General features: G+C 51.5%; 2 protein-coding genes across 5 annotated transcripts in view; both read right to left on the bottom strand.

The window, feature by feature from the left end:
- SLC4A5 (solute carrier family 4 member 5) overlaps positions 1-13601 on the bottom strand; it is a 31728-nt gene extending 18127 nt beyond the window's left edge. For both annotated transcript variants that reach the window (XM_051640609.1, XM_051640610.1), the window contains exons 1-7: positions 12995-13601; positions 12476-12595; positions 11156-11243; positions 10220-10405; positions 4995-5124; positions 826-986; positions 435-590 (exon numbers count right to left, since the gene is read on the bottom strand). In XM_051640609.1, the coding sequence (XP_051496569.1) occupies positions 435-590; positions 826-986; positions 4995-5124; positions 10220-10405; positions 11156-11228 (706 nt within the window). In that variant the 5' untranslated portion in view covers positions 11229-11243; positions 12476-12595; positions 12995-13601. The remainder of the gene's footprint in view (positions 1-434; positions 591-825; positions 987-4994; positions 5125-10219; positions 10406-11155; positions 11244-12475; positions 12596-12994) is intronic.
- Positions 13602-16473: 2872 nt separating this feature from the next.
- The window catches only part of LOC127394618 (tetraspanin-15-like), a 33527-nt gene continuing 25348 nt past the window's right edge, over positions 16474-24652 (bottom strand). For all 3 annotated transcript variants that reach the window (XM_051640710.1, XM_051640712.1, XM_051640711.1), the window contains 3 exons: positions 23501-23554; positions 22834-22950; positions 16474-16958 (listed from right to left, as the gene is read on the bottom strand). In XM_051640710.1, coding sequence (XP_051496670.1) covers positions 16731-16958; positions 22834-22950; positions 23501-23554 — 399 coding nt within the window. In that variant the 3' untranslated portion in view covers positions 16474-16730. The remainder of the gene's footprint in view (positions 16959-22833; positions 22951-23500; positions 23555-24652) is intronic.

Here is a 24652-nt window from a genome sequence, read left to right as displayed (position 1 = left end):
ACAATATTGTTGGCCCTCACACAACGTTCTTGTCCCTCACACAACACCATTGTCCCTCACACAACACCATTGTCCCTCACACAACACCATTGTCCCTCACACATCATTGTCCATCATGCAACGTTGCTGGCCCTCACCATGTCACAGGACCTCACAATGCCATAGGACCTCACTAAATGCCATTGGCTCTCACACCACACTTTTGTCCCTCACACCACACCACTGTCCATCTCAGGAGTTATCTCTTTCATTTCTGGTTCTCTTAAAGAGACCAGTGGCAGAGGTTTTGGGGTCTTCCTTGATGTATTAAATAGTTGGGTGCCCCAAATGGTTGGGTTTCCCTGTTTCCTTCTCCTCAGATCTTCCCCCCAGCAGGCATGTTCACCAAAGACTCCAGGATGCAACTGGGGGTTGCTGGGACCCCAAGGACTCACCTGTGTTGGAGGAGACGGACTTGCCGATGTCGGCCAGGGACCGGTGGATTGGCTTCTTGGTTTGGTGACGGTGCTTCCTGAGGAGCACGTAGCTGATCTTCTCCCTCAGCTCTGGCTTGAGCAGACCATCCTCGACCTGCTTCTCAATCACATCATCTACAAGCACCAAACAAGGGAAGTGGATGGATCACCCCACTGCTTGGGTCACCCCACTGCTTGGGTCACCTCGCTACCAACCCTCCCAGAAAGCTCAAGACAACCATTACTGGACCAAGTTGATGGGTCTCAACTCCTGTCTTGGCTTATTCCAAAATAAATGCCTTTAAATCTGTTCCCAGAACTTCAGGACACCAGGAAAAATCCACTGGAAACCACTGACACCTGCTCATACCTATGATCTGAGGCAAAGAGTAGCCATCTAAGTCCAGGAGCACTGTTCCTGTCTGTAGACACGTCCGTAGCTCAAAGAGGCTGTGCAAGGACAAGGTGGACACGTGGGGCTTGCTCCACCTCTCCCCTCCTTCCTCCACCTTTTCTTCAAACTTGATCCACCTGAAAGGAGAGCAGCAGCCGTGGGGATGGCGTGTGAGAAGAAGACAAGTGGTGTTTCACTGCAGGCCTGAAGGAATTCATCCTGCAAAGTTTTTGCCTGTCATTCAGGATGGGGATGGAGAAATCAAGGAGCAACTTGGGCCAAGGTGCTGGTTGGATGGAGCTAAACATCTCAGCTCCAGCACTGAACAAAACCCTGTAGGATTCCTGCTGTGCTTGTTGGGATGTTTTCCCATGGAGTTGACTTTGCCTTAGGTGGGATCCAGGCCAGCATGGACCAACTGTGTCGAAAAGCAAAAATCCAGGACATTGGGGGTGTCTTTTTACCTCCTGAGCAACGTTCAGGTTTCAACCTGGGCTCCCACTGCAGAAGATGAGAGGGTTTGCAAGGGCTTGTGGTGATGGCACAAGGGGGAACGGCTTAAAACTGGGAGAGGGAGATTGAAGTTGGACATGAGGAGGGAATTCTTGGCTGTGAGGGTGGTGGAGCCTGGCCCAGGTTGCCCAGGGAAGCTGTGGCTGCCCCATCCCTGGCAGTGTTGAAGGGCAGGTTGGATGGGGCTTGGAGCAACCTGGGCTGGTGGGAGGTGTCCCTGCCCATGCAGGGGGTTGGATCTAGATGATCTTGAAGGTCCAATCCAACCCAAACCATTCCATGATTCCATGATAAAAAGGGATCTCTAGGGCAAGATAGGATGCTGGAGTAGAAAAAAAAAAGGAGATTTTGAGGTAAATGGTGAAGGTGAGAGACACTGAGGAGGGGGGAAACTTCAGGAATAATATCCCAAAATCCCTGTGCAAAGAGATACTGGATGCTGGTGGAAAGGATGAGTGGAGGCTGCCCAGGTCCAGGCTGGGAATTGAGGAATATAGTCAAATATACAATATTGATTCTAAAATACAGTCAAATTCCCCTGCCAGGAGCATCATACACCCTGTTCCCATGGGATATCCCACATCTTCCCCCACCACATGGCCTGGTTTTGCCAGGCTGGAGCTGCCAGCCATCAGCAAGCAGATCCTTACAGTCCCAAGCACCACATATTGGGATGCACGGGTGCTCAGCACCCATTTTCCTGCTGGATCCCTGAGGGGAACGTGTGTCACTCAGGGGAGATAACACAGACTTTCCTTAATTTTACAAACCAAAGACCTCAGAGCACACTCAGGAATGGTGGTTGGCATCTCCCAGCTCCAGGTCCTGGAGTAGCCAAGTGGCTCTCGGCAAGACGTCGATTTGGGGGAAAAAGCTGCTTTTCCTTAACAGGAGGTTTGCAGGCTCCATGGATTAGTCTCCACAGGGTTTAACCTTCCAACTTTTAACTGGTCCAACTGGGATTTGGGCTCCTGCCACCACTGAGGGCACAGACTGAAGGGATGGAGGAAGAGAAGGGGTTTGGGAAGAGCTGGTGGGGAGAGGCCGGGGCTGCACTGGCTGCAGGAGGGTCCATCAAAATGCTGCTGCAGAGAGAAAAGATTGACTTTTCCTATTAAAAAAAACCCATCAATTTATCTGGGAATGCCAGGAATGGTGAGTGCTGGGAACAAAACCCCCCAAAATCCACAATTCAGCCCCAGTGCCCAGCACACCAGACCTCCCCACCCTGCTTTCCTTGCAGAACCTCCTTCTCCAGCCCTTCAAACAACGTTGCTTTTATTGGGAGGGAAGTCAAGCTTCCCGCCAGAGCACGGTCCCAGCCCCGTTGGTGCTCAACCCAAAGCTGATTTAATCCCTTCTCCTTTCTCTTTTTTTTGCCTCTTTTTCCTGCCAAAAGTGGGTTATTAGTGTGTGCAGAGGGTGGCAGCTCAGGGCACGACGTACGGAACTCCAGGCACGTTTCCTGCGGCGTCTTTGCCCCGGGACCAACATCTCGTGAGGTTTTCACCAAGGCTACAGCAAAAGCCCCCGACTCCCTGCTGGGCTCAGCTCCTTTCTTGCCATTTCTTGTGGATTTAGCCACAGGCAGTTGCTGCTGCCACCAAGGAGCTGCTCTCCCAAGGCTAAAGAGGCCAAATGTCTCCTTGCTGGAGAGTGGAAATCCAGGACTTGAGGAACCTTGAGGGGAATTTGGAAACCTCCATCTCAAGCCCTCCTGGGTGAAAACTGGGAGACCTCATAGTGGCCTTCCAGTGCCTGAAGGGGCTCCAGGAAAGCTGGGGAGGGACTTGGGACAAGGGCAGGGAGGGATGGGATGAGGGGGATGGATGAAAATGGGGAGAGGGAGTTGGAGGTTGGAGATGAGGAGGGAATTCTTGGCTGTGAGGGTGGTGAGAGCCTGGCCCAGGTTGCCCAGGGAAGCTGTGGCTGCCCCATCCCTGGCAGTGTTGAAGGGCAGGTTGGATGGGGCTTGGAGCAGCCTGGGCTGGTGGGAGGTGTCCCTGCCCATGCAGGGGGTTGGATCTGGATGATCTTTAAGGTCCCTTCCAACCCAAACCACTCCATGATTCTATGAAAATCCCAAGGCAAGTGTTGATCTCTTTGCCTCCCCAGGTTTTGGGGGATGAGGAGATGCAAAACTGAGGGAGAAAAAAAAAGGATTGTAGCAAGTGCCTCCCTGAGCTGCTGCTTCCTGAGCAGGGCTGGCAACCAGGAGGGTGCTTAAGAGCCTTCCAAAATGTTGGTGGTGAAAAGAACCCAAGAGATAGGATGAGCACCCACAGGGTCTGATCCTGCACAGTTCCCCATCCCTCAGGCAAACCTCTGGGCTGGGAAACACTGCCTGTGCTACTGAGAAAAAAGTCCCAAAGCTCCCCAGCCTTTGAAACTCCCCCAAAACCCACAACTCTCCTGGCCCTGAGGTCAGGAAGAGGAAATCCCACCTGGATTTGACACTTGGATAAACTCCTAATTGAATCAAGTGAACATCACTTGCAGCTCCTCTAAGACTTTTACTGAGGGTCCACTGGGTGGGGTTTTATTCTTATTGTTGAGGGGCAGGAGCACTTTAACTCTTGGCCTATCCAGAAAAAGGGGGGGGGGGGGGGGGAAAGACCTGGAAAAATGTCAGTGATGTCCCCTGTTCCCATTTCCCAGCTCTCTGCTCCAATTCTGCACTTTCCCAGGATGTTACCCCAGTTTTTTCCACCCCCTTGGCCTTTCCTGCAGGGCTTTGCTCTCAGGCTGCAACTGGGAACTGGAAAAGTCCCAGTTCTGGGGTTGATCCAGCACTGGGAGAAGTGGGAGAAGTGGAAGAAGATGGGAAATCTTCCTCCCTTCCTCCTCCTTCTCCTCAGCAGGCTCCAGCCACCATGAAAGACCCCAAAAAAAGTCATGTTTTCTGCATTTCCCTAATTCAGGTTTTTGGTTTTTTTTAACCTCATGAAAAATGCTGTTTGTTCCCTGATCCCATTTCCACCTGGGGATATTTAGGGATCTTTAAAGGAGACCTAAGGAATGTCTATAAATACATGAGGGCATCAAGAAGGCAGGGACAAGCTCTTGTCACTTGTGCCCTGGGACAGGACAAGGGGCAATGGATTCAAACTGGAGCCCAGGAAGTTCCACCTCAACATGAGGAAGAACTTCTGCCCTGTGAGGGTGGCAGAGCCCTGGGACAGGCTGCCCAGAGAGGTTGCGGATTCTCCTTCTCTGGAGACATTCCAACCCCAGCTGGAGGTGTTCCTGTGGGATCTGCTGGAGGTGACCCTGTTCTGGCAGGGGTTGGACTGGTTGTCCCTTCCCACCCCTCTGTGACAGCCTGTCCTGGTGCATTCTTTCCTGTGAGGGTGACAGAGGCCTGGGACAGGCTGCCCAGAGAGGTTGTGGAGTCTCCTTCTCTGGAGACTTTCAAGACCTGTCTGGACGTGTTTCTGCGTGATCTGCCCTAGTTTTTTTGGTCCTGCTCATGGCACAGGGGTTGGAACTTGATGATCTTTAAGGTCCCTTCCAACCTTAATGATTCTATGATTGACTCGATGATCTTCGGAGGTCCCTTCCAACCCCTGACATTCTGTGATTCTGTGATCTACCTGCCACATTTTCCACCCAAAGCATCTCCCCCCTCTCACCTGGCTGACTCCTTCCACTCCATCTCCTCCCCATCGTGCTGCAGTGTGTCCATCTCCGTGAAGAGCGTGGGGTTGGGAGGCTCATCATCCTCCCCCAGGATGTAGCGGAGCCGTTCGGCAGCTGGAGACACTGCCAGGGAAGAGGGGAGAGATAAAGGGATTTAGCATCAGCTGGAGATCAGATGATCCCACACCATTCCCATCTGGAAAGATCTGGAGGGATCCTGTTCCTGCAGGGTTCTTTGGAGTCCACGGATATCCATGGTTTGAAGGGAGATTGAGGTTGGACATGAGGAGACCAGGGAGACCTTAGAGCACCTTCCAGTGCCTGAAGGGGCTCCAGGAAAGCTGGGGAGGGACTTGGGACAAGGGCAGGGAGGGATGGGATGAGGGGGATGGATGAAAACTGGGAGAGGGAGATGGAGGTTGGACATGAGGAGGGAATTCTTGGGTGTGAGGGTGGTGAGAGCCTGGCCCAGGTTGCCCAGGGAAGCTGTGGCTGCCCCATCCCTGGCAGTGCTGAAGGGCAGGTTGGATGGGGCTTGGAGCAGCCTGGGCTGGTGGGAAGTGTCCCTGCCCGTGCAGGGGGGTGGATCTGGATGATCTGGAAGGTCCCTTCCCACCCAGACCATTCCATGATTCCATGATAAAAAGGGATCTCTAGGGCAAGATAGGATGCTGGGGTAGAAAAAAAAAGGAGATTTTGAGGTAAATGGTGAAGGTGAGAGACACTGAGGAGGGGGAAACTCTTCAGGAATAATATCCCAAAATCCCTGTGCAGAGATACTGGATGCTGGTGGAAAGGATGAGTGGAGGCTGCCCAGGTCCAGGCTGGGAATTGAGGATTATAGTCAAATATACAATATTGATTCTAAAATACAGTCAAATTCCCCTGCCAGGAGCATCATACACCCTGTTCCCATGGGATATCCCACATCTTCCCCCACCACATGGCCTGGTTTTGCCAGGCTGGAGCTGCCAGCCATCAGCAAGCAGATCCTTACAGTCCCAAGCACCACATATGGGGATGCACGGGTGCCCAGCACCCATTTTCCTGCTGGATCCCTGAGGGGAACGTGTGTCACTCAGGGGAGATAACACAAATTGCCCATTTCTGCAGGAAAAATCCACCTTCTTGCTGCAAATAACCAGCCAGGCTGGGACAGGCACTTCTTGCCTCCCCGTGGTGTGTTTTGAGAAGGGGAGCAGGGACACTTCACCTCCTGCCTGGTGGGAAAAGGGGTTTTCATCTTCCATGCATTCCTGGTGGCCAAGGGAGGGTGACAGACCTGCCTTCTTCTCCCAAGAAAAAAACACAACAATGCCAGGTTTGTTTTTTCTCTTAACCCTCTCCAGCTTCCAAAGCTTTTCTAGCAAAGTCTCCATTTGGTTGCAGGGAAGAATTGGGATCACCTGGGGATGAGTCAGGATGTGGCATGGATAGGACCTTGTTATCCAAAAAAAGGGTTAAACTCAGCCCTACTCCAGGCTTCTCCATGGAAATATGGTCTTTTTAATAAAATCTTGGGTCTTTACCCTCTTCTGGAGTGAATCCTGCTTGGAAAATATCTTTGTTAGCAGAATCCTCCAGGTCTCCAGCCTGGGAAGAGGGAAGTTGGGTACCCAAGTGTCCTGGTTTGAGCCAGGATAAAGCCAGCTGGTAATCAAATTGCCATGTGTGAGTGGAGGAAAAAAAATGGGAATATTGTCCTGTCCCTCCTGCAAAGCAGATGAAATGGGAAAGAACCAGATGCTCCTTGCTTTGGGATGAGGCTGCTTAACCACTTAAACCCTTTAAAGCCCCAGTCCCAGGACTCCTTGTTGTCAAGTCCTCCCTTCCACTCCATAAACTTCATTATTATGATTATTAATATTCCTGTTCATTTTAGAGTTGGGTTACATGCCTGGAAGGCACTTCAAACTTCCTGCAAACCCCAAAATGCAATGAGCTGGACCACAAAAAAAACACTAAAAAAAGAGTTCTCTGGAAATACCCATCTCAGGTGGGATCTCTGGGTGCATTTGGGGAAAGAAAAGGGGGGGTTGCAGTTTTCACAGAATGGTCAGGGTTGGGAAAGACCTCTAAGATCACCAAGTCCAACCATCCACCCAGAATTTTGCAGGAGCAGGTCAGAGCTTTGCAAATCCTCAAACTGATGGTTCCTGCTCTGAATTCTACCCAAATTCTTCCCCTCGTGGGCGTAACGACGGGTCCCTCCTGCTTCCACCCGCCCGACGATCCCACCAGCGACTCATTTCGGAGTGTCAGGGCTGTGACACACTTTGTCTACTGGAAACCACAAATGCTAAAGAAATTTTGCACAGAAAGGGCTTTTCTGGGGTTTGTTTTTCAACTTTTTGCTCCCCCCAGTTGAAGGGCTACACTGATCTCTGAGCACACGACCACCGCTCGTTGACCTGAGCGAAGAGCCGGTTGCTAAACCAACAACTTCCCCCAGCAGCCAAAATCCATGGGGTTTATTCAGCTTGGAGGACCCTTTCATGCCCAAAAAACCACCCAGGATATATATATATTTTTTTTCTCCTAGAAATTGGATTCAGCACCTAAATTAATCCTGGGAAGCAGCAGGTACTCATTGGGGAGTCCAGGGTTGGTACCTCTGAGCAACACAAGATTAAAACTGCTGCAGCACCACTGGCCAAAACTCCCAAAGTCACCCCAAAATCAGCACCTATTTCTTGCAAGGCACAGTTGGATGGGTGCTCAGAGCTGATCTGTACCTCCCTGAACCAGCTTTTCCAATGGGAAAAGCCTCCTGAGCTATGATTCCTGTTTTACACCCATCCAACCTCCCCCGGGATTTCAGCCGCGGTGGAGCTGAATGGAACTGCAGGAATTAGCTCAGTGTTAAGGCTGGGGATAAAATGGGAGAATTTGAGGGAAATGGGAATTTTATGGACCCACTTCCATGGATAATTGGACAGGATGGATCAGTCACATTGACGCATACCTCCTTCACACCCCAGCTTGGATCCAGCAGCAAAACCTCACCTAACGGTGCTTTTCCCAACCAAAAATCCTGCCCTGGCTCCAGGTACAATAAAAAAAGGTGATAAAATGGGGGACTGGGAGAACTGGGTTTGCAACCCAGCAGGGCTGTGGGACTAAGCCTGAATTAAGGCTCCAGCACATTCACCATCCACTGTCATGGTCCTTTTCCAGCCTTTTCCTGGAGTTTCATAGCTGAGAAGGGCCCCTTTTCCCTGCAAAAAACAGGAGACTGGGGTGTACACCCCATGGGATTAAATGCTCCCTTCCTGTTCAAGAAACCCACAAATCTGGGAGACTTTTCTCCTTCCAAATACCATCTTTCCTGCTCCTGGGGAGCAGCAGAAGCTGAGACAGACCCTGCCCACCCTCCCCCTCCCTGTTCTACTTTTGGGGTGAGCTTTGGAGCTGGGTGCCCTGAGCGAGCACCCAACCCAACCCCACACAGGCTCCAAGTTGCTTTTACAAGGGAAAAGCAAAGGAAAGAAACGAAATAAATGAACAAAATGGAGCTTTTCTTCCCCCTCCAGCTCCCCCCCCCCACGGAAACCAAAGACCAACTGAAATAACCTACCTGGAATTGTTTCCATTTTCCCCCCCATTTCTTCCCGGCTAAACCGAAACTTTGCCGCACGGTAGGAAAAAAAAAAAAATCACAAACCCCAACCAAAAAACCCCCCAAACCCCCAAACTTCCTCCTTTATCCACTCAGGCTTGTTAAACTCCCAAGGCTTAAGGAGCAGATTATAGAGAATATAAAGCACTTTCCTTTTCCTTTGGCTCTCATGACGGGAAGTTACCAAATCAACCGGGATGCGTGTAGGAGAGGTGAGCGCTTTGGGTGGCAGAGGGATGGAGGGAGGGAGAGGGGGGAGCACAGAAATCACAGCTTTGGGGTTGTATTTTTTTTTTGCTTCCCACTCTGGCTGAGACTGGAGAAGCCCCTCCAAGCTCCAAGATGGTTTTTTGGGGTGTGGAAAACATCCAAATGAGGGAGATTTCCTAGGGGAAAGCGGGGCTGCTGCAGAGTTGAGGCTTTTTTGGGGTGTTTTTCCTCCATCAAAGGTGTTTCTCCCCCCCCCCCGCCCCAAGCCAGCCCAGTGTTAGATCCTGGTGGCATTTAAAGCCTGTGGCAAATTAAAACCCTCTCCCTGTGTACAAAAAAACCCCAACCTTGACAACTTTTTCCCCTGGAGGGAAAAGCCAAGCTGAGCCCCTGCCCGCTCTGCTGAGCCGCTCCAGGCTCTGCTGATGTTAAACCAACTGCAAAGTTCTAATGGGGGAGGGTGAAAAAAAAAAACAACCCACCAACCCAAACCCAAGAAGAGATCGACAGCTGCTTTGCTGGGCAAACTGTTAATCTTTGTTAAGGAGATTTAACCAGACTGGGCAAAGCCCCCGGGCTAAAGATTGTTGGGAACAAGGTGTGATGCCTGCAGGATGTCTGCACCACCACCCCCCCCCCATCCCACCCCCCACCCCCCTGGACACTCCTGGACCTGGATTTACTTCCCAGGGGCAAGGGCAGCCTCCCAAAGGCAAGGGTAACCTCCCAGGGGCAACCTCCCAAGGGCAAGAACAACCTCCCAAAGGCAGGGGCAACCTCCCAAGGGCAAGAACCTCCCAAGGGCAAGAACCTCCCAAGGGCAAGAACAACCTCCCAGGGGTAGGGGCAACCTCCCAGGGGCAGGGGCAACCTCCCAGGGGCAGGGGAAACCTCCCAAAGGCAGGGGAAACCTCCCAGGGGCAGGGGAAACCTCCCAGGGGCAGGGGAAACCTCCCAAAGGCAGGGGAAACCTCCCAGCAGCAAGGACAACATCCTAAGGGGAAGGACAACATCCTAAGGGCAAGGGCAACCTCCTAGAGGCAAGAGCAAGCTCCCAAAGGCAAGAACAACCTCTCAGGAGCAGGAGCAAACTCCTAAGGGCAAGAGCAAGCTCCCAGGAGCAGGGGCAACCTCTTTTTACCCCACCCATCACCCAAACAGCCTCAAGACCCATTCCACACCCAGCTCTCAGAGACATCCAGGGGAAAAACTAAACCCGGGAAGCATCAGGTCAAAAAGCAGGGCTCAAATCAAACGCCGGCCCGAGCGCCGCGGGGGGCGATTTAGTCCTGGGTTAAACGAGGCCACAAAACCCCCCTCCCCGTTGGGTTTGGTTTTTTTGGGAAGCCCCGGGGTAGGTGTGGGAGGGGTGGGGGGGGGGAGACTCACTGGTCCTGCTGGCGTTGTCGTTGCTCTCCGAGCAGGCGTGGCCGTCGTCGGTGTCGGAGCGGTCGTGGCGCTCGTCGGGCTGCTCGGCCTCGCTCGCCCTGTCCCGGCTGGACACCGACCTCCGGCGCCGCCGCTTGCGCCGGTAACCCCGGGACACTGGCACCCCGATGTAGATGGAGTGGTAATCTGGGAAAAAGGGGAGAGAAGCGGAATCGTGGAATCGTTAAGGTTGGATGGGACCATAAAGATCATCCAGTTCCAACCCCCCTGCCATGAGCAGGGAACCACTAGACCAGGCTGCACAAAACCTCATCCAGCCTGGCCTTAAAAACCTCCAGGGATGGGGCATCAACAGCCTCCCTGGGCACCCATCCCAGCTCCTCACCACTCCTAGAGTGAAGAATTTCTTCCTAATATCTCATCTAAATCTCCCCTCTCTGTTTAAAACCATCACCCTTGGTCCTATCACTATCTTCTAAGATGAAAAGTCCCTCCCCAGCTTTCCTGGAGCCCCTTCAGGCACTGGAAGCTGCTCTAAGGTTTCCCTGGAGCCTTCTCTTCTCCAGGCTGAACACCCCAACTCTCCCCGCCTGTCTCCAGAGCAGAGCTGCTCCAGCCCTGGGATCATCTTGGTGGCCTTTCTCTGGACTCTCTCCAACAGCTCTAGATCTTTCTTGTGCTGAGGGCACCAGAACTATACACAGTATTCCAGGTGGGGTCTGACCAGAGCAGAGTATGATCTAGAAAGTGATCTAGAGAGGGTTTCATTTGCAAAAAGAAGCTGAGGAGATATTTGTCTTCTTGCCACCAGGCTTCAAACACCCACAGGGGCTTTTTTCCCAGGGGATGTGCTGAGCTGAGCACCAGGAGATGGGATGCGACGGCCGGCAGGGAAGACCTCGCTGGTTCTTGGGGGATCCCTGGGGGTTCACTCACCTTCCTCATCGTCGTATCTCCTCCTGGAGCTGCTGAGCCCCCTCTCACTCATCCCATCTTCATCCTCCAGCATGGTCCTGCTGCTGAGCTGAGTGACGGGGAGGAGACAGGAGAGAGACTTGAAAGGGTCTGGGCAGGGGACGGGCCCCACGGTTCCCCTGCTATGGGCAGTCACAGGGTCCCTCCCAGTCAGGGTGAGGATGCACTGGGAGGCTGGGATGTTCCCTGACGATGCATCTCTGGCACCTCCTGGAAGCCCCCACATCTCACTCACCCCTGGGCTCCCAGCTCTGCCCAGACTTCAACTCACCCCTCCCCATATTTAGGAAAACTGGGATAAATTCCAACCCCAGGGTTCCATCTCCAGTCTCTTATCTCCACTGCTCAGAGGAAGGTGTGAGAGAAGGTGAGAGATGACTGAAGAGCTGTGCCAGACACCAGCTCAGCTAATGGGGGGCAATAAACACCCCTTGAATTTGAGGGGGGCTGCACAGATAAAAGGGGGTTTGCAGAAGCAAAGTTCATTTTTCCCCATCCCCTCCACCCAGGTGTTCCACCTCCACACGTTGCTGCTTCCAGATAAATTCCTTCAAACCTGGTTTTCTCCCCACACAAGTTCCTTTGGATTTTGCCCCGGATGCTAATTAACCTCCTAATTAGTTGACCTCCAATGATTGCCTTTCACACTTGACTTGGGTGGGAGAACAGTTACTATTCATGGCAGTTGGGTCGATGCCTCCCAAAGTCACTTTGAGAGCGGTTGGAGAGCCAGCCTCTCCGTGGCCTCCACTCCAGCTGCTTCCATCCATGGCAATATCACTGCCTTATTTTTGGGAAGAAAAACCTCAGCTCAAGCCAAAGAGGTGAAAAATCAACAGCCAGCAGGGTGTGCAGCTCAGAGGCTGGAAGGCTGCAGGTTGGCTGGGTTGGCTCTGCTCAGGTTGCCAATTTCATCGACCCATTTTTTCCCCAAGGCAAAGACCATCTTTAGACTGATCCAGGAGTTGCTGTTTGAAGAAGACACCTCTTGCTTGAATGGACTCGGGATTAATTTATTTTTTTTGGATCACAGTAATCCAAGACTTTCTGCAGAGGTGTAAGGATCCATTTATTTTAGGGCCAAACAGCTCTGGCTGGACAATCCTGCCCCAAACCTGGACATACCTGCTGGAGAACAGCAGTCACAAGCCTTGGCTTCCTGGGAATAACATTCTGGGGCTAATTCTGAGGATTTTTGGAAGCTGGTGCTGGAAGGAGAAACAGAAACCACCCACCCACCTGCAGGCATAAATATTTTTTTCTCTAAAAATGACCTGGTACCTTCTAAGAGATTGAAGAAGTGGCACAAAACCCCTCCAAGAGGTTCCTCCACGAGCTCCAGCGCTGGGTTGGGCTCCCTGGGTGAGGGGCAGGGACGTTCAGCCCTTCAGCTGGGTCTGTCTGGGGAAGAAATATCCTTCATTTTTTACAATTTAGCTCTACCCCAGCTCTCTGGAGCAGCAAAAATAACCCCCACTTCATTAGATCCACAGCTAAACGAACCCATTGTGGCTGATTTATCAGTCACAGAACCTGGGATTTGATCCTTGAATTGTTTTCTTGAATTTTTAACCAGCTTTTTCCCTCCCCCAAACCCCCTGCACCCAAACAGAAGTAGGACACAGACAAGAGCTGTTTGAGAACATGACCAGAAGAGCTCTAGAAATAAGGGGAGGGGAAGAAGAGCCCTGTCACCTTTGCCAACTAAACCCCCACCCAGCTCTCAGCTCCAAAAAAACCCCAGATGATGATAATAATAATAAACTCATTATTTAATAAATCATTCTAGAATAAACTCACCTTGAGTTCCCCTCAGAAACTGCTCAGAAATCAGAGGATGAGGCCGTGGGGTCAAAATCAGAGGTGCTGGTGGGAGCCCTGGTTGCCTTGAGATGAAGCTGCTCTTGCAACCATCGTATCGACGCCTCCTGCCAACTGCTTTGTAGCTCCCAGGTTCAAATGGATTTTGGGGAATGTTGATTGACTTTGGGAGCAAAAAGGCATCATGGGATGCAAAGGGACCTCTGGAGGGGGTGGGACATTCCAGCCAGCACAGATCTGCTCTTGTGCAGTGATGGGCTCTAGATATCAGAGCAGTGGGAGGGAGGAAAATTCAAGTCGTCCATCCCCAACTTGTAGGATCTGCATCTTCTGGGGTTGTTGGGGATTTTTTCATCAGTTTGGGTTCAATCCCCAAGGATTTGGGAGGAAAACTGCTGCTGTTTTTTGTCTCTGTGCATTATCACCTACATCTGATCTAAGGAATGGAAGTAAATTCTTCAAGAGGGTGTGGAGAAGAATCACCAGCAGTGGGAAAGCTCCTAAAAGCCCTGGGGACAAAGGAATCAGCCCCTGGGCCATCAAATACAGGTTGGGTGGTTTTTTTGCTGAGGTTGCAAACCAAAATATCTCCCAATTGCCACGTTTTCAGGTGTTCAATATCAGTAAGGTTGACTTCATGAAAAGCAAGTTGTTGGTCACACGAGTGTGCTCAGTTCTCTTCCAGAGGTCATGGAATGGGTTGGGTTGGAAGGGACCTTCCAGATCATCTAGATCCAACCCCCTGCATGGGCAGAGACACCTCCCACCAGCCCAGGCTGCTCCAAGCCCCATCCAACCTGCCCTTCAACACTGCCAGGGATGGGGCAGCCACAGCTTCCCTGGGCAACCTGGGCCAGGCTCTCACCACCCTCACAGCCAAGAATTCCCTCCTCATCTCCAACCTCCAACTCCCTCTCCCAGTTTTCATCCATCCCCCTCATCCCATCCCTCCCTGCCCTTGTCCCAAGCCCCTCCCCAGCTTTCCTGGAGCCCCTTCAGGCACTGGAAGCTGCTCTAAGGTCTCCCTGGAGCCTTCTCCTCTCCAGGCTGAACACCCCAACTCTCCCAGCCTGGCTCCAGACAGAGCTGCTCCAGCCCTCCCATCATCTCCATGGCTCCTCTGGACTCTCTCCAGCAGCTCCATGCTCTGTTTCATGCCTGGCTTCCTGGCCTCTGCTCTGCCTTTTAACAGGACATCAATAAATCCCCATCAAAGCAGCTCCCGGCCCTTCGTCACAGCCACCTCGTCATGAAACAAATAATCAAGGGCTGGGAAATCAAACTTTGGGCTTTAAGGTCATCTGAGATCATAGAATCACAGGATCCCAGAGTGGTTTGAGTTGGAAGGGACCTTAAAGATCATCTAGATCCACCCCCCCCTCCATTGGCAGGGACACCTCCGGGGCTTTTCTCTCGCGTCTGGGGAGATGATTTGGTGGCACAGCCCGGAGTCTCAGCAGCCAAAGCTGCTGGATCCTTTATCCCTGAATCACTGAATCACAGAGTGCTGGGGTGGGAAGGGGCCTCTGGAGATCATCCACCCAACCCCTGCCAGAGCAGGGTCACCTCCAGCAGGTCCCACAGGAACACCTCCAGCTGGGGCTGGAATGGCTCCAGAGAAGGAGCCTCCACAGCCTCTTGGGCAGCCTGGCCCAGGGCTCTGCCACCCTCACAGGCAACAAGTTCCTCCTCATCTGCAGATGGAGCTTCCCACCTTCCAGCTCCTGCCCATGGCCCCTTGTCCTGGCCCTGGACACCCCTGAGCAGAGTCTGGTCCCCCCTCCTCACACCCCCTGGAGGTATTTTTAAAGCTCCCATTTTCTCCCCAGCTCCTGTTTGATTTGATTTGTTCTTCCATGGGTCAGGTCAGGAGCAAGGCAGCAAAAAGCAAAACTGAGGGGGAATGAGGGAATCTTTCCAGCATTCCTAGGAATTCTGAGACATGTTCATAAAAAGAAAAGCTGCAGCAAAATGCACCCATGATTCCATGCTCTTGTTTCAATCCACCTTTCCCATCTCCCAGGAATTTGCAGATCATGGGAATGAGGGACCTGGGTGCATGGATTGACTTCTCTTCTTCATCCAGGTATGGAGTGAAACCTCCTGCATCCCACCTGGTTGCTGCTGCCCACACCATCCAGCCTCAGGCAGGAAAAGGGTGTCAAACTGTTGGTGGTTGCTTGTCCTGGAAATAAAACCCATAAAAATTAATTCTCTCTCCTTAAATAAATGGGAATACAAAGAGCAAGGGGGATTGATCAGCTTTGATTGATCAGATTGATCAGTAGTTCTTAAAGCTTTATGAAATCATTTCTGGGAAGAAGGAAGAAAAGCAAAATCCCTGGAGCCCACAGGATGCCCAAGGGAAGGTAACCACCCAAAATTGTGCCCATCCCACTCCCCTGGAGCAGGTTTTACCTTCTCCACTGGCCAAAAAAGAAAAGCCCACCCCGATTTTAAAATCATTCACAAACCCACTGCTCAGCCCTTGTGGTTCCCAGCTCCATTCCCAAGGGGATTTCTGGAAAAAAACGGGTTGAAAAAGTGGTTTTTCAGGCCTGTGCTGGGGATTGATCCTCGGTTAGTTAAAAAAGTCAAGCCTGGAAACGGTCAGAAGAGGGAGACAAAGGCCGGTGCTCCACACACCAGGTCTCACCCACCTTCTGCTTGGGCATCCAAATGAAGTGCCAGCCTGAAGCTTCTAAAATACCCTTAATAATTAAAAGCATCACTAATCAGCCCAGCTCTGCAGCCACGTTGCTTTTTAGAAAAAAAAAAAAAAAGAGACTTCTTTCTTCTCTTTGCATTTCACTTTGGAGATTGTTCCTCTCTCTTGAGACCATTTCCCAACACAGCTCAACTCAGTGGTTGGATGGGACACACACCATATCCTGAGGGATCCAGGTGGGAATTGCTGCCTTGATCACCAAGTTGTGCTAGAAAAAAAAAAAAAAAGATTTCTTACAAAGATGTTCTATTTCTAAAATAAATAGAAGCAATTAGAGGGTTTTGAATTCCCTACCTGGTGATCAGAGGTTGGTGAGCAGCAGAGGAGAGTTCCCACCACCCCCAGGTTGCTCCAACGAAACCATTTTCAGTGTTAAAATTGATGGGATCTCCTCTTCCATGCACTGGGAATAAAAACTGAAGTGGTTGCTCATGGAACCCTGCAGAAATGGGTGTTTTCCCCCTCCGTGAGGGGAGCAAGATGGAAGTTGTGCCTCCCTGGGGATGTAATTCCTGGCAAAGCCCTCGGGAAAGGAGCAACAAACTGCTCCTTTGTTTGTTTGTTTTTCATTTGTTTCCTTTAGCTTCATCTCTCTGGGACCTGGACCCACCTGAGGACCTAAGAGAAAGCTCCTAGTTTGCAGGAGATGAGGCTCAATCCAACTTTGAAGACACCCCAAAGGGTGAGGAGCCACTTCCCTCCCCGAGCGGCAGCGCCACCAGAAGCCATTTTACAAAACCCAACAGAATTCACATTTATTGTGGAAAAAAACCTCTTCAAACCCCCCCAGGAAGCAGATGTCCAAACAGTTCAGGCAGCAAGAGGAGCCCCGGGGAGCTCCTGTGCCCACAGAGTCCATTGCATTTTTTTAGAACCTTCCAGTGTCACTTCACTTTCCCCCCAAAGTCCCTCCTGACCCTGAGAAGATAAATTGTTATTTCCACCTTCACCATCAGCCTTTGAGCCTTCCAGTCCTTCTTCACCTTCTCACACTTGGCTGTGGCAGATGGTCCCTTCCTCCTCCTCCTCCTCAGCATTGACAGGGATGTAACCTCCTTCCCTGGGCAAGCACCAGCACCATCCTGCACCACTCAGATCCACCGCCCCGAAGCTGAAATCCCTCATCTCCAGGATCCTGAAGTCCACGGTGTCCAGCTTGGAGTAGATCTCATCAAGCTTTTGCCAATACAGCCAAGCCATCACGAGGCCAATCACCTGCAAAATACAAGTGTTGAGGCCACTATAGTCACACAAATCCTTCCTGAAGGTCTCCTGCTGTCACCTGAACTTCCATAAATCACAGAATCCTTTTGGTTGGAAAGACTTTTAAGATCATCCAGTCCCACCGTTAACCCAGGACTGCCAAGGTCACCACTGCCCCATGTCCCTCAGCACCTTCTACACAGCTTTGAAACCCCTCCAGGGATGGGGACTCCCCCCCTGCCCTGGGCAGCCTGGGCCAGGGCCTGACAACCCTTTCCATGGAGAAATTGTTCCAAAGATCCAACCTAAACCTCCCCTGGGCAACCTGAGGCCGTTTCCTCTTGTCCCATCCCTTGTTCCTGGGGAGCAGAGCCCGACCCCCCTGGCTCCAACCTCCTCTCAGGCAGTTGCAGAGCAGAAGGTCTCCCCTCAGTCTCCTTTGCTCCAGGCTGGACACCCCCAGCTCCCTCAGCTGCTCCTCACAAGTTCTCCAGACCCTTCTCCATTGCCCTTCCCCGGAGACACCCCAACAAGAGACAAACCAGATTATGGAACAAGAGAGAACAACAATGCTTAATGGTTGGACTTGATGACCTCTTAGATCTTTTCCAAGCAAAACAATTCCCTGATTCTGTAATTCTAATTCCCAGAAGAACTTTCTGCTAAACTCATTTATGGCCACATCCATCTCACAGCTTCCCACATCAGCCCTGACAGCAGGATGTGAATGAGCAGGACATCACCATGAGTCTTGCAGAGAGAGCAGCAGAGGTCCAGGCTCCTGGCACACAGGTTACTTCCTATTTCCCTGCTGGCTGTCAGGAAATTAAAAAATAAGCTTTAAATCTTTGGAGGCAGAGGGGGAAAAAACCCCACATTTTCATCAGATTTCAAGGACAGGGCTTTGATTTCACCTGATGTCTCTTTGCTGGATGCTGTGATAAGCTGTGGTGAGCAGCTCTTGGCAGAGCAGGTGCCAAAGAGGGGCATGGGGACCATCAGAGTGTTGGGGCATGGGGACAATCAACTGGGACATGGGGACAATCAGAGTGTTGGGGCATGGGGACAATCAACTGGGACATGGGGACAATCAGCTGGGGCATGGGGACAATCATAGTGTTGGGGCATGGGGACAATCAACTGGGACATGGGGACAATCAGCTGGGGCATGGGGACCATCAGGACTTTGGGGCATGGTGGCAATCAGGGCACTTTCAGCACAAGCTGCATGTTTCCTACCAACCCTTTAGCCACCTTGACTACAGGGCTTTGGAAAGGTTTATTCCCTGTAAGCCACAGATGCTTCATAGACTCATGGAATGGTTTGGGTTGGAGGGACCTTAATGATCATTAGATCCAACCCCCTGCATGGGCAGGGACACCTCCCACCAGCCCAGGCTGCTCCAAGCCCCATCCAACCTGCCCTTCAACACTGCCAGGGATGGGGCAGCCACAGCTTCCCTGGGCAACCTGGGCCAGGCTCTCACCACCCTCACAGCCAAGAATTCCCTCCTCATGTCCAACCTAAAATGCTCCAGGATATTTGGACCAGGACACAAACACTGAAGCTTTAGGGATCTTTTCAATGCATGAGAGGGGATGGAGAAGGCCAAGAAAATCTTGAAGCCTCAGGGTTTTTCCTCTCATTTTTCAGGTTAGAAGTTAACCCATTTTTCTGCATCACTGGTCCTTGCAGCCAAGAGTCAATCAATAACCCAGCTGCACCTACAGCCTCCAGCAGCTGGAATCTCCTGGGTTGTCATGTTGGTTTTGGAGCTGAAAAATGTTATTCATCATTTCCCCGGGTCCTATCGATCCATGAGACAGGCTGGAAAGGGGGAACATTAAGAGCAAGATAAATGGGGATGAGAGCAAAGGGTTGTAAAGCATCTTAAATGAGGGACCATTTTATCTCATGGTGGAAAGGGACAAACTGGGGGGAGAGGGGTTTGCCCAGAGCAGGCTGCAGAAAATGGAGGTAAAAAGTCCCCAGGGGAAAAGCAGAGGAGATCAAGTGTCACCCAGTGAGCTGGAAACCAAGAGGAGAACACAGACCCCACCAGGGTTTATTCCTTTGCCTTTCAGAGGGAGAAATACCCCACTATAGAATGGTTTGGGTTGGAAGGGACCTGAAAGATCATCTAGATCCAACTCCCTGCATGGGCAGGGACACCTCCCACCAGCCCAGGCTGCTCCAAGCCCCATCCAACCTGGCTTCTTGCACCTTGCACAGAAGCCACCCCAAAACAGCTCAATACTGATTTTGCCTTCCCAAATTCACCTGCAACTGGATCCCAAGGGGAACCCCCTGGACCAGGAGTTCCTCCTTCAACAAGTCAAGAGAAGCAGAAGAGTATATCCCTCAAGATGTTCTCCCAGCATGGAGAGTCCTTCCTTGAAGTCCCCATTTGGAGCTTGTCCCGTTCCCCACATCCTAATTGCACCCACTGATCCTTGAAAGGCATCTTGATTATTTGACATCCCACTTAATTACTGCCAACAGGATTAATCACCAAAAGAAGGGACGAGGTGGCCACAGCTGGCAGGGCTTTCCCCAGGGCAGGAATTAGAGAATTCCTGGGTCTGTGCCACTAGATTCTTTGCTGGGAAAGACAACTGTGGATGCTGAGAGAAAGATGGATGCCTGGGAACATCTCAGGAGCTCCTTCTGTCATCCAAACGGCCTAAAATCAGGTTATCTTACAGCCCCAGAAACTCCTCTAGATGGGCTAGACCATGGCATCAAGTGCCACATCCAGTCTTTCCTTAAACACCTCCAGGGATGGTGACTCCACCACTTCCCTGGGCAGTCCATCCCGATGTCTGATCACCCTTTCCGTGAGAAAGTGCTTCCTGATATCCAACCTAAACCTCCCCTGGAGCAGCTTCAAGCCTTGTCCTCTTGTTCTGTCACTAATTGCCCGGGAGAAGAGCCCAGGGTGTGGAGGCAGCATCCACCTCTGACTCAAATTTGGTACCTGAGAACACGAGCAGGACCAAAATTGGGCTGTGGAACCTGGCAGTCACCTGGGCTGGAGCTGGCTTTTGGTGGAGAAGGAAAAATACCCAAACCAAAGACTTTGCCATGGAAACACCAGCCAGGGTCCTGCTCTCCTATCCCATATCCACCCTCTCTTTTGCCCCAAAAAGCCACAGAAACCCCCAGGCAGGGATGCAGGAAGCCAAGAAGATGCTTGGAGATGGCTCCATCTCTAAGAGCAAGCCTAGAGCAACCGGATCCTGTCAGATCCAGATAATCAGATTGAGCAAATCCACATTTGCCAGCAGAGCCTTGAGGATTTTAAAAGCTTTTAGATAATATTTAAATGTATGTCAAGCTTCAGCATTATATTCACTTCAATCAGCCTCTCATCACCAGGCAGATTAAAACCCTGCTCAGCAAGACACTGAAAGGCCTGAGCAAGAAAACCCTTTGAAATGAGAAATTCTAAGCTGATCATGTCATTGTTATTCCTCCTTAAACCACCCGGTAATTCAGGCAAGATTTGTGTTTACAATCCACTGGATGCAAATTAACCCCTGCTCTGCAAAACCAACCAGGTTCAGGGATGTCAACCCCCTTGTTTCAATTCTCCTGGTGTTCCCAGTTTAGCAGGCTGGAGCGTTCTGGTTCAGCTGGGGATTTCTGGAATGGAGTAACACGACATCAAGTCCTCAGGCAGGAGTTTGCCTCCCTCAGCCTTCGCTCTCCTCTGAGTTATGAACCACCTTTCATTCCAGCTTGCCTTGAAAGCTCCTCTTTCACTTAATGAAACCAGAAAAAGCTGTCAGGAATATGGATGGAGCCAATATCCCTGGCACCAAGGGCTCCATGTCTCCCCTAAGGAAAGAGGCTTCCACGGTGAGCGCTGATTTGATTGCGCCGCAAGACGCGGGCGGGCGCGGCTGCAGAGCAGCTTGTTAACAACAGCCAGCCCAGAGGAGGCTAAAAAATGACAAGAAGCTGCTGTTCTCCCTGACTCCCTCCTCCTCGTGGTGGCAACGGTCAGTGAGATCTGCTGGGGAGCTTCTTGGGGGGTTATTTAAAGTCTCCAAGTCACAAGGAAGGCAGTGACAATTTGTTTTTATCGAATCGTAGAATCCCAGGCTGGTTTGGGCTGGAGGGACCTTAAAGTTCATCCAGTTCCAACCCTCATGGGCAGTCAGTGTCTCACCACCCTCATATGTGAGGCTCTGGTGGTTCTGAATCATGGGGTGGTTTGGGTTGGAAGGACCTTAAAGATCACCTAGATCCAACCCCCTGCATGGGCAGGGACACCTCCCACCAGCCCAGGCTGCTCCAAGCCCCATCCAACCTGCCCTTCAACACTGCCAGGGATGGGGCAGCCACAGCTTCCCTGGGCAGCCTGGGCCAGGCTCTCACCACCCTCATATTTGAGGCTCTGCTGGTTCTGAATCATGGAATGGTTTGGGTTGGAAAGCACCCAGGGACCATTTGGTGTCAATACATTCCTCTTCCCAAAGTTCAAGGCACTGTCACCTCCCCACGTCACCACCCTTCCCCCCTTGGACAGGCAATTCAAGGACAATATTCTCCCTCTCAAGCTTTCTACTGGCAGCTGCTGGGGATGAAGCTGTTTCTGGGCTGACAGCTCCTGGCAAAGCAGATGGTCATTTATAACTTCATTCCCTCCAAAACTTGACAGAATCCAATCTGATTTCTATTTAAAACCTGGAAACCATGAGCAGATGGGAAGAACGAGGTTCTTCATCTGAAGAGCATTTAATGGCACGCCAGAAAAAAATCACACCACTTGCTCAGAAGCACTTGATATTCATCAAGGCTCAGCAATCCTTCTTGCCAGCTCTGGTTTGTCCCCCATCCTTCCCAATTAAGAGCCCTGTGGTGACACGTTAATGAGGAACGCAACAGGAGGCTTCTCTAATGGCTTCTCAACATTCTAGGAGCAGATGGAAGTGGTGGCTTCTATTCCTGCACTTTCTCACCCCATTTCTGTGCCTATTACATCTCCTGGTGGTGGCACAGCAGAAGCCCATTCCTTATGTGCTTGATTTGGAGAAAGCACTTGAGAAGTGTGGGGAAACCACCCAGGATTGGGCACAAACTGCTGCCCCCATCTTGGATTTTCCTTTAGACCACCTGAGAGCTCAAGAGGAAAGTCCATCCTTTGAAAAATGACTACCCCAGCAGCTTCTGCTTTACCCAACCACAATTCTACCTGTCACCTCAAGCAGAAACTCAAATAAAATTAAAATAAGTTAATTTCCATTTCAATAAAACCCCATTAGATGATCACCCCCCATTAGATGATCACCAAGTAACTTCACAGCAGCAAACCCAATGTTACATCCCATGAGGTGAGACTTTTACTTGGGAATCATAGAACCATGGGATGGTTTGGGTTGGAAAGGACCTGAAAGATCATCCAGTCCCACCCCCTGCATGGGCAGGGACACCTCCCACCAGCCCAGGCTGCTCCAAGCCCCATCCAACCTGCCCTTCAACACTGCCAGGGATGGGGCAGCCACAGCTTCCCTGGGCAACCTGGGCCAGGGTCTCACCACCCTCACAGCCAAGAATTCCCTCCTCATCTCCAACCTCCATCTCCCTCTCCCAATTTTCATCCATCCCCCTCATCCCATCCCTCCCTGCCCTTGTCCCAAGCCCCTCCCCAGCTTTCCTGGAGCCCCTTCAGGCACTGGAAGGTGCTCTAAGGTCTCCCTGGAGCCTTCTCTTCCGGATGGGACACTTCAGGGCATAGTTTAGTGGGTATGGTGATGGTGTTTGATGGTCACTGTTTTGACTTCCTTGGTGGACAGTTGGACTTGATGATCTTTGAACTCTTCCAACCACAATGACCCTGTGAAAGAAGCCAAGCAGATGCCAGTTGGATCCATCACATACCTGTGGAAGCAGCAGGGAGCAAACAATGCCCAGAGTGGTCTCAAAGTTGTCCTTGAGCCAGAGCCCCACAGCGTGGATGCAGCCTCGCACGTGGATCACCTCCAGCAGCTCCAGGCGCTGCAAGAATGGAAAGAAGCACCATGGGGCTCAGGAGCTGGTTGGGTTTGGGGAGAGATGTTCTTTCCTTACATTTGCTGCTTCTTGGAAGCCAAAGGAGAGACACGAGAAGTGTTTGGGATTCCTTAGGATCATGACTTTCCGTGGTGTCTTTTTTTGTGACCAAAAACCATCCCTGGGATCTACAGACCACATGGATGGAGACACTGGTGGGATTCAGCCTGATTGTCACCCCTGAGGGCCTCAAAATCAGCCTCTCTCCCACCACCAAGCTTCAAAACTCAACTCAGGACCAGCATTTCCCAGGGCTGATGCAGGAGGGAGCTGCTTGTTCCCAGAAAGGCCACGTCAAAGCTTGGAGGGATCACCCACAGGTGTCACGAGCCCCCCCGTGCTCGGCCAGCCTGAGCAACACCCAATCAATCGATATTCAGATATTGATATCTCCACAATAAGTGACACCCTTGGTGAGGAAGAGCTTCTCTGCAGATAAACAGTAAATTTTAGGGGGGTTGGGGAAGCAAACCTTAGAAGAAAAAGCCAGGGTTACCTCTTTCTCCAGTGTCCTGTACCCACACAGGGTGTTGATGACTTCTCCAGGGACCTGTGAAGGGACAATTGGGGAACAGACTCAGCCCAGAGGGAACCAAGGGGGAAACACAGGAAATAAAATGTGAAGGAAGAGCTCACCCAGCTGCCTCATAGCTCCATGGGATGGGTTGGATTGAAAGGGCCCTAAAAGATCATCTAGATCCAACCCCCTGCATGGGCAGGGACACCTCCCACCAGCCCAGGCTGCTCCAAGCCCCATCCAACCTGCCCTTCAACACTGCCAGGGATGGGGCAGCCACAGCTTCCCTGGGCAACCTGGGCCAGGCTCTCACCACCCTCACAGCCAAGAATTCCCTCCTCATCTCCAACCTCCATCTCCCTCTCCCAGTTTAAACCATCTCCTTTTTTCCTTGACCATTCAGTGTCACACAAGCCAAGCAGTGACACTCAAACCTCACTTTGCTGCCACAGGCTCCTTTTTGCCCAAATGCAACACTAGATGTTTTTTGGTTTTTTTTTAAATACCACATTTTCCCCTGGTTTCTGCTGGTTCAGAAGATGCTCAGGTTCCTCCTTTACTCATCTCTTGTGAGACCCCCTGCAGGGCTGGGTCCTGTTCTGGAGCCCCCAGTATCAGAACAACATGGAGCTGCTGGAGAGAGTCCAGAGGAGCCAGGGAGATGATGGGAGGGCTGGAGCAGCTCTGGAATCAGGCTGGGAGAGTTGGGGTGTTCAGCCTGGAGAAGAGAAGGCTCCAGGGAGACCGTAGAGCACCTTCCAGTGCCTGAAGGGGCTCCAGGAAAGCTGGGGAGGGACTTGGGACAAGGGCAGGGAGGGATGGGATGAGGGGGATGGCTTTCCCTTCATTCTTCTCCTCCTTTAATTCCAGCCACCTTTTCCAACACCTTCAGTCCTGCCTCATCATAAAGGGAATTTCACAGGGATTTAATTTATTAGGCTCTTCAGAAAAAAAACAGGTGGGATTTTCCCCAAAGTCTCCCAGCATTTTGGGGAGAAACGTGAGGGTTTCAGACACCCCCAAGGCTGCCATCTTTCTTGGCCAACAAAAACGTTTCAAGAATTCACATAATGAGAGAAATCCCAACCAAATGGTGGGACCAAACCAAACTTGTTTCTGCCAGGCTGGAAA

Source organism: Apus apus, chromosome 26 (genome assembly GCF_020740795.1).
Source record: "Apus apus isolate bApuApu2 chromosome 26, bApuApu2.pri.cur, whole genome shotgun sequence".
NCBI classification, from domain to species: domain Eukaryota; kingdom Metazoa; phylum Chordata; class Aves; order Apodiformes; family Apodidae; genus Apus; species Apus apus.
This window is presented reverse-complemented; position numbering and strand designations above follow the sequence as displayed.